Consider the following 9,790-nt stretch of genomic DNA (forward strand, 5'->3'; position numbering starts at 1 on the left):
AAAAAGGCATCTGAAAAAGGGCTGACGCAGTCTGAAAAAATGGTCAGACTGGCCGGTCAAACTGTGCCAGACCGGTTCAACCGGTCCTGGACACCGGTTCAACCGGTTTCAGCCAGGGGGTTTCCTGGTGAATACCAGCCGAACTGAAGTTCAACCCAGAAGTTCAGCTGGTCTCCCCAGCTGAGCTAGAAAGTTCAGCTGGTCAGACCAGTTGAGCTTGGAATGAAAATTTTAAAATAATTTTCCACAATAAACCTCATTTCAAATTTTAAAATGTACGCATAGATTGAATGACACACTCCATTTGAGAAACACATTCTCAAGTTGTGATACTACATAAACACTTAGATAGAAACATTAGTCTCACAACTCTAGTCATATAGAGAATTCCCTTTTGGTAAGTGCTTTAAAAATTTGAATTTCTTACTTAGCACTCTATTCATTTAAGAACATGGGATAATCCTCTTTATTTCTAGGTCATGGCAATAATATGATGATTAACTTGAAATATGCCACAAGATACATACAATCAATTTAAAGCATGTAGATTGTCACAATATAAAAATATGAACTTGCAATCTACCATATAATTAGATCCTTTCCAAAGCAAGGTAAAATCTTTTAAGTTCATTCTCAAGTGCTTTATTTTTCCTATGTGGATACAAAAGACACAAAGGAATATACCAATTAAAAGCAATGTGCACTTAAGAATTAATTGTTACCATCCTTTGGATATCACTTGGTTGTAGGCCTTTTGCTTGATTCCCACAAAGATTAATCCTTATTCCCTACAACACAAGTTCTTGCTAGAGATGAATATGAAGTTAGTGATATAACAACTCAATTCATCTTTGGGTCAATCTTAAAGGATAGACAATGTAAGATTGTTCGCTTGAGGTAAGAATTGAGTTAAACCGCTCAGGCACCCCAAAGCTTCATATCATCTCTGGGTACCTGCAAAACTTATTAAGTACATTTTGGTACCCATCTCATGATGGGTCCATCAAGGTTAGCCAACAAGGACTTAGGCACCCAAACAGCCTTGGTCCTAGAATGTGGTGAACTCATCACCTTTCTAGCACAAGAGTCAAATTTGGGTCTCCTAAGCATATTTGAATGTATTGACAAGTTAGGCTTAGGAGTTTTACCATTTGGACAAACCTTGAATAGATGGCCTTTTTTACGGCAATTGTAGCAAATGTGGTGCTTGTCCTTGCAATGCATTTGCCTTTTGCTTTCATCTTTCTTGATGATCATCTTTCTTGATTGTGCAAGGTCTTGGTTCTTCATGTGGGGGCATGAACCAATTTCATGACCCTTCTCCTTGCATCCATAGCACCTTCTATCGCTTCTCTTTGATCTTTCTTTGTTGAAGCACATAGGCACATTGTTAGAGCAAATAGTATGATCATTAATTTTCTTACCATGGATTTTGCTCATGCCCTTCTTGAAAAGCCTGGTATTCTTTTGAAGGGGTTTTGTGCATGCTACGGTTGTCCCCTTCTCAAGTTTTTTCACCATATTATCACGGTTATCGTGAGAAGGTTGAGCATGACACTTTCCCTTCAAAAGTGTTAAGCTCCTTCTTAGCCTTCCAACTTCTTCCTTGAGCTCTTTATTTTCTTGTGTGATAGAAATATCACTAATTCCTGAAATTTCTAGCTCAATGGAAGATTGGCTTGCTTGATAACAACAATTGTTAGCACATGGTGATATAGTTTCAATTTCAACACATGTGCACATGTGAGGTTGGTATGATTTCAAATTAGTTAACACAACCTCATGAGCCATTTCTAACATGATATGTGAATCCATAAATTTATTATGAGAGCATACAAGCATATCATGTTTTTCTTGCAAAGCTAGATTTTCAATGTTTAGCTTTTCTACCGTGTTCTTGAGCATAACATTTTTATTTTCTAATTGAGCAATATATGATGAATGATTAATAGCTTTAATTTGCTCAATTGAAATGTCTTCATACCTTTGGACCAAATCATCATGAGAGCACTTTAGCTTCTCATGCTCTTTGGTCAACTTCTCCAAGTCTTTGATTTTTTCGATGAGGATATCTTCTTGCTTATGAAGCATTTCCTTTTGTTCTTCCGCTCTTTTCATGAGTTTGAGCAAGCTCATCCGGTTCTTCTTGCTTAGTTGAGCGAAGAATTTTTGAAGATCATCCTCATCTTCACTATCACTTTCATGCTCCTCCTCATCCTCACTTTCGCTTTCACTGTCACTCTCATTAGCAACAAAGCACATATGAGAAGTGGATTTGAAAGACGAACCTTGTGAAGAGGTGGATTCGTCGTTTGGTCTCCATCGATCATTTTCTTCTTCTTCAATACTTTTCTTCGCCTCATCTTCCTTCATTTTGAGGAACATCCTTTCGGCAATTCTCATGGCAAGATCTATTGCCCTAGGATCAACATCTGCACCAAAAGATGAAGTCGAGACAATCTCAACTTTTTCAAGCTTAGAAGCACTTTCGTTTCTTAGTCCCCCCGACATGATCTTTCCTCACGCGGTTCAGCGTTAGAACGAGGATTAGGCTCTGATACCAATTGAAAGTTGCCTTGAGGGGGGTGAATAGGCAAGTTAAAACTTTTTCAACAAAAACTAGAAGCAAACTGGGTAAAAACTGAATTGATCTCGAAATTCACCCAGTTAACTTTGGAAATGAGATGTTCTAAATGATCCACAGGGTTCAAAGTAGTAGATCTGAGAAGGGCACTTCTCAAAATCCACACACCAAAAAGATATAAACAATCTTCCACGGAATGGTGAGAGAACGAAGAACATGAACAAACACAATGAGCAAGAACACAAGAGACACAAGATTTATCCCGAGGTTCGGTCACACCACAAAAGGTGCCCTACTTCCTCGTTGAGGCGCCCACAAAGAGCCGGGTCTCTTTCAACCCTAATCCTCCCTTTGCCGACCACAAAGGTCAAGCCCACACAATAATCTTTGCTCAAACGAGCGGGTAATACAAACTTTCTTGTGGTCTTCCACAAGATTTGGAGACTCACAAGAGACACCTAGTCGTCTAGGAGCTAGAAGCTCCAAGAGTAATGAATCCACAAAGAACTCGATGTAGTACCAAAGCTCGAATGAAGAAGAAGAGCAAGAGAGATTTAGAGATGAAGCACAAAACCGCAGCTCTCAAGCTCACTCAAAGATTTCTCTCCAAAGATTTGAAATGGGAGAGGCAAGAGATGTGTGAGAGAGAGAGGGAGGTGTTTCTTGGGTTAGAAATGGAGTTCAAATCGTGCTCACTGCTATGGGGAGAGAGGTAGGAGGTAGTATATATAGGTGGAGCTCAAAACTAGCCGTTGGGCAGATTTTTCTGCCTGAGACCAGTTGAACCGCCCCCTAGGGCGGTTGAATCGCCCTTGGCAGGCCTGGCAGCCTGTCTGCCAGTCTGACTGGCAGACTGACGCGTAGACTGACCGCAGACTGGTCAAAGTTGACCAAAACCGGTTGAACCGCCCAGGGGGGCGGTTGAATCGCCCTTGACAGCTCCTGGCGACCTGTTTGTCAGTCTGACTGGCAGACTGCAGATCAGAGGTCAGAGGGGTCAGAGACCAGCTGAACTGCCCCTCAGGACCAGTTCAACCGGTCTTGACCAGTGAGTTTAGGAGAGAAAACCCCAGCTCAACTGCCCGGAGGCAAGTTCAGCTACTGTATGGTCAAAGAGGTTCACAGCTGAAGTTGAGTTCAGCTGAAGTTGAGAAAGCTCAACTCAGCTGAAGTTCAGCTCAGCTGAAAAGCTCAGCTGCAGCTGAAGAAGCTCAACTCAGCTGAAGTCAAGTTCAGCTGGAAAGCTCAGCTGCAGTTGAAGAAGTTCAGCTGCTTTTCAGCAAGAACACTCTAGGTTTCTCAACCCTAACCACGGTCAACCATAGAACGTTAAAGAGATTTTTGCTTTTCAAAAATAGCTTTTGAATAGAGAGGTTTGAGCTTTGGCAAACACCAACCTTCTTTTTGGATCCCCCTTTATAGTACGACGATTCCTATACTCAAGTTAAATAAAATATAATGAAGTAAACTCCTTGAGTCATTGGTGTCTCATGTGTGATTTCTCCATGGAATTGCTTCATAAGGATCACAAACATCTTTGTCTCACCTTTTGAAGCAAACTCAAATCAAACCCAGTGACTTGTACCATATCACCTTATATGAGTTCAAATCATGGCTTCAAGTCACCTTACTGATGCATCAACATGTTATAACTCTTCATAGCTGATTAGTTCATCGACTTAGTGCAAGTACTCTCTTCTTCACCTTAGCCATGGTACCTCGGTCTACAAGCCGTCGCTTGACCTTCACCTTCGCTTAGTTCCTCGAAGCCCTTTCCTTGCTATCTTCACCCTATCAAGCCATTCTTGAGTCACATCAAATTGAGCATCCATTGAGAGAATCATTTCTTCAATATTGTGAACCTTGCTTGAATGTCTTCTAGATATAATTGTCAAGATCAATCAAGCTCTAGTTTGATTCTCATAGAAGCATATATGGACTGACAGTAATATGGTCAAGCCAATTCACGATTCCTTATATCTTATTCTCTTTGGCTTGACCAATCCTCTAAATCACTTTGTCCTCTATTCTGGTCATATGTATGTAGTGATTTCTCAGGTCTTGTCCATATATTCAAACCAATATAGAGATCATATTATATCCATTTGCATTGTCTCATTGGTTATTTAACCTCGTGTTGAACCTTTGTTCACTGATCATTATACACTATTCAAGTATGTTCATCATACTGAATTTCCTGTTCAACACTTAGCAAACTCGTTAGACCTTTAAATGTGTTGTTATCCAAATCACCAAAACTCACAAAAGGGATGAATGCACTTTCAAGAAGACGAGGAAAAAACAGCATTCATCACTCCTTTCGGAGCTTTCTGTTATACCTCCATGTCGTTCGGCCTCAAAAACGCTGGAGCGACTTATCAGAGAGCTATTCAAACATGCTTAGCCGATCACTGGGGCAAGTGTGTGGAAGCTTATGTGGACGATGTGGTAATCAAAACAGAAAATTCAGAAATTTTCATTGAAGATTTACAGCTGGTTTTCAACAGTCTACGGTGATATCGATGGAAGCTTAATCCCGAAAAATGTGTTTTCAGAGTACCAGCAGGAAAGTTACTCGGATTTATTATCAGCCACTGGGGAATTGAAGCTAATCCATAAAAGATCGAGGCTATCATGAGAATGGAAGCACCACGATCACAGAAGAAAGTTCAAAGACTTACCGGATGTATGGCAGCTCTAAGCAGATTTATATCCAGGCTGGGAGAAAAAGGCTTACCATTTTATAAGTTACTCAAGAAGGTGGACAAATTTCAGTGGACTTCAGAAGCACAGGAAGCCCTAGATGCATTGAAAAAATTCTTGACGACACCACCAGTGCTGAAACCACCGCGTCGAGCCACGCCGACTCAACCAGCTGAAGATCTGCTGCTATATATCTCTTGCACGACTCACGTGGTGAGCACCGCGTTGGTAGTCGAGCGAGTAAAAGAAGGACATGCATACCCAGTACAGCATCCTGTTTATTTCATCAGTGAAGTTCTGGGTCCCTCAAAGAAGAAATACCCTCAAGTTCAGAAGCTATTATATGCAGTACTTCTAACTGCACGCAAGCTCCGTCACTACTTCGACGACCACAAAGTCATAGTAGTCACTGGATTTCCGATAGGAGATATTCTTCACAACAAAGAAGCAATCGGGAGAATAGCCAAGTGGGCCTGTGAGCTGGGATCTCATGACATTAAACTTCGACCTCGCAATGCCATTAAAACTCAAGCACTGGTTGACTTCGTATCGGAGTGGACCGAACAACAAGTACCGGATAACCCGGAAACCGCAGAAGTATGGCGAATGTATTTTGATGGCTCGTTAAAGCTGCAGGGAGCAGGCGCAGGGATCCTCTTTACTGCACCTGGAGGCGAACACCTCATATATGCCCTTCAGTTGTTATTTCCAGCCTCTAACAATGCAGCAGAATATGAAGCTCTGATTCATGGACTGAACATTGCTATATCACTGAGCATCAAGAGACTGATGGTATATGGAGATTCTTTGGTGGTCATAAGTCAGATAAACAAAGAATGGGATTGTTTGAGCGACTCCATGGGAAAATACTGCACTGCCGTCCAGAAACTAGAAGACAAATTTGAAGGCCTGGAATTTCACCATGTAGAGAGAGAGATCGAAACACGGTGGTCGATGTATTGTCCAAGCTAGGATCCAGTCGAACTCAGGTCCCACCTGGAGTTTTTGTTCAAGAAATATCACACCCAAGCATCTCACTGGATCGGGCAGAAGAATGTAATACTCTGAGCCAACCAGAGTCAGATTCTGATGACTGGAGGGGGCCAATAATTAAATATATAAAGAATGAGGAGGAGCCAGATGACAAGAATGCAGCCGAGCGCATCGCAAGACAATCAGCTCACTATACACTCATTGGGGAAACACTATACAGAAGGGGCGCATCATGAGTCCTCATGAAATGCATTCTCTCAGCTACTGGAAAGCAACTTCTAGATGAGGTCCATGCTGGGCAATGTGGAGTACACACAGCATCCAGGACCCTGGTTGGGAAGGTCTTCAGGTCAGGTTTTTACTGGCCAACAGCAAAGAGTGATGCGACCGAGTTAGTCCAGAGGTGCGAAGCCTGCCCTGCTGCCAGTACTTGTTAAAACAGCAGCGTCTACCAGCACAGCAGCTGCAGGCTATACCCGTAACCTGGCCGTTCGCATGCTGGGGATTGGATATGATTGGACCTTTCAAGAAAGCTCAAGGAGGATACACTCATGTACTGGTGGCTATCGACAAATTCACTAAATGGATAGAGTTCAAACCAATTGCTTCTCTAACTTCAGCTAAGGCAGTAGAATTCATACAAGATATAATATTCAGGTTCGGGATACCGAATAGCATCATAACTGACCTAGGATCCAACTTCACCAGTTCAGAATTCTTCGATTTCTGCGAGCAAAAGAGCATTCAGATCAAATATTCCTCGGTGGCGCACCCAAGAGCCAACGGGCAAGTAGAAAGAGCTAACAAGATGATATTAGAAGCACTCAGAAAGAAAGTCTTCGACAAGAATGAGAAGTTCGCAGAAAAGTGGATCAGAGAGCTGCCATATGTGGTTTGGAGCCTGAGAACTCAACCTAGCCGAGCTCTGCATGGAAATACCCCCTTCTTTATGGTTTATGGTTCGGAGGCAGTGCTACTTGCTGATCTCAAGTTCGGGGCACCGAGGTTAATCTTTGAAAACATAGCAGAAGCTGAAGCTACTAGGCTGGAAGACGTTGATGTACTCGAAGAAGAGCGACTGAATACGGTGATTCAATCAGCACGATATCAGCAAACTCTGAGGCGCTATCATGATAAGGCCATACAACATCGATCCTTCGCAGTGGGAAATCTCGTCCTCCGCCGAATTCTAACGGGGGAGGGGCGGCATAAATTATCACCTCTATGGGAAGGACCATTCATAGTAGCAGAAGTCACTCGGCCGGGGTCATATCGCCTCACTCAGATGAACGGCATGGAAATTGGGAACTCATGGAATATAGAACACCTCAGGAAGTTTTACCCCTAGCTACATCCCAGAAGCTCTCGGAACAACGATGTATTCTGTAAATCGAGAAAAATATCATCGATAAAAAGGTTTCAAAGGCACTCAGATTGTTCACTGTCAATTGGCACGCTTACCTAACTCAGGGTGACCACTATGCCCTACTAACGGAGCAATCGGCTTAAGTCGGCAATGACTTAAGGCGGTGCGACATGCTCACGCTTACCTAACTCAGGGTGACCACTATGCCCTACTAACGGAGCAATCGACTTAAGTCGGCAATGACTTAAGGCGGTGCGACATGCTCACGCTTACCTAACTCTGGGTGACCACTATGCCCTACTAACGGAGCAATCGGCTTAAGTCGGCAATGACTTAAGGCGGTGCGATGTGCTCACGCTTACCTAACTCAGGGTGACCACTATGCCCTACTAATGGAGCAATCGGCTTAAGTCGGCAATGACTTAAGACGGTGCGACATGCTCACGCTTACCTAACTCAGGGTGACCACTATGCCCTACTAACGGAGCAATCGACTTAAGTCAGCAATGACTTAAGGTGGTGCGACATGAACTCAGGGTGACCACTATGCCCTACTAACGGAGCAATCGACTTAAGTCGGCAATGACCTAAGGCGGTGCGACATGCTCACACTTACTAAACTCGGGGTGACCACTATGCCCTACTAACAGAGCGGTCGGTTTAAGTTGGCGCTGATTTAAATTGGCATGGCACGCTTGGCACGTTTGCAATCACCCATCGTAGGGCAACTTCTGTGCCCCATGATGAAATTTCAAAACCATCACACTACATTTACTTCTACAAATGTAGACACTGTTGAATTCTAAACAATGGGAAAACAATAGTAGCATTCAATACTAAAAGGTGTCCTCTAACAAAACATTCGAGCACATTAACCACGTGTTCAAAGCATGCAATGTTTTCTATTTGGCAATGTTCTTCTCAGGAGCAACCGACGAAGAGGGGCGACTTGAGGAATCGGGAGCGGCGTTCACATCTGCCATTATATCATCAGGAACAACCACACTAGGTCTCCTCATGAGGATCCGCCCCGTGCGAATAGCTTTATCCATAGCTTTATCGCGCTGGGCCCTCAGAGTAGCAGAAGTCTCTTCAGCAACCTTGATAGCCAACCGAGCGGTTTCTAGCTCCTGGGCGACGGATTTCTTGGAAGCACACAGATCCTTGATGACAACATCTTTGGTTGACACCAACTGCCTGAGGCGAATCACATCGTCCAAAGATTCTTGCAGCTTATAACGATGATTATCTAACTCCTCCCTGGTGAAGCGATGACTCCTCTCCAAGATGGTCAATGAGTTGCTGGCGTCACGGTATAGCTTATCAAGGTTGTCACGAGAAGTAGCAAGGGCACGTTTTTTCTTCCTACAGACAAGAATCAGTTTCTCCAAACGTCAAGCAAGAAATAAGAACACAGCAAACAAAGCCAAGATTCACAGGTCACCTTTTCAGAGTTGAGCTGAGCATGGAGAGTAGAGTTCAGCGTGTTAACATCGTTCAGAGAAGCAGAAACCCAGGCCAGTTCAGTCTGACCTTGAGAATATTTTTCTTCAAGATCAGAGCACCGCCGGGCCAGTTCAGTCTGACCTTGAGAATATTTTTCTTCAAGATCAGAGTACTGCTGAGCCATATCTGTCAAGAAACAGTCAAGCAAATGTGTTAAAATAAAAAGCAGATTAATCAGGTAGCCAAAAAAGGAAGCAAAAGAGCACTGACCGACATTTGCCACCTCCAAATCAGATACACGCCGCTGAAGCGGCACTGGATTCCAATGCGCCAGAGACAAAGCTCCTTCTGGAACAGAGGCACCCTGCAACCTCAGCCGACTAGACATCTCATCAACCAACACCTGGCATTAAAAACAGACAAGCAATGAGAACAATTATATGCCTAGGTAAAGTCAGACCAGAAGAAACCAAAATACCTGGAGGTTGAAGAAGAATGAGGGAACCCCCAAGTCGTGAGAGGTCAACTGATGGCTCGGCGAAGGATCACCAACCGGAACAACTCGCAACGAATCAACAAGAACCAATTCAGTGTCATCAGCAGAACCCAGAACTCTATCGTCGGGTGCGCTAGCCTCTAAAGCGACTCCTTGACCGAAGGCTTGGGCTATCGCCATGCAACCAGAGTGTGGAGGAGAA

General features: G+C 43.5%; 1 protein-coding gene across 1 annotated transcript; it reads right to left on the bottom strand.

Annotated features, from left to right (window-relative positions):
• Window positions 1–8,548: 8,548 nt before the first annotated feature.
• LOC118476419 (uncharacterized) lies at window positions 8,549–9,486 on the bottom strand. The gene is made up of 3 exons (XM_035965464.1): window positions 9,363–9,486; window positions 9,091–9,278; window positions 8,549–9,007 (listed from the first exon to the last, which is right to left on the bottom strand). The coding sequence occupies exons 1-3, from the start codon at window positions 9,478–9,480 to the stop codon at window positions 8,549–8,551; spliced, it is 765 nt and encodes a 254-aa protein (XP_035821357.1). The 5' UTR covers window positions 9,481–9,486.
• Between the last annotated feature and the right edge of the window lie 304 nt (window positions 9,487–9,790).

Source organism: Zea mays, chromosome 2 (assembly GCF_902167145.1).
Source record: "Zea mays cultivar B73 chromosome 2, Zm-B73-REFERENCE-NAM-5.0, whole genome shotgun sequence".
Classification (NCBI taxonomy): Eukaryota; Viridiplantae; Streptophyta; class Magnoliopsida; order Poales; family Poaceae; genus Zea; species Zea mays.

What these genes read in the sequence shown, in the direction of transcription:
- LOC118476419 (XM_035965464.1), bottom strand. Translation starts at nt 9,480, where the DNA reads ATGTCTAGTCGGCTGAGGTTGCAGGGTGCCTCTGTTCCAGAAGGAGCT. An exon ending in TTTGGAGGTGGCAAATGTCG is followed by an intron (nt 9,279 to 9,362) that starts GTCAGTGCTCTT and finishes GTTTCTTGACAG; the next exon opens with ATATGGCTCAGCAGTACTCT. An exon ending in CTCAGCTCAACTCTGAAAAG is followed by an intron (nt 9,008 to 9,090) that starts GTGACCTGTGAA and finishes GTCTGTAGGAAG; the next exon opens with AAAAAACGTGCCCTTGCTAC.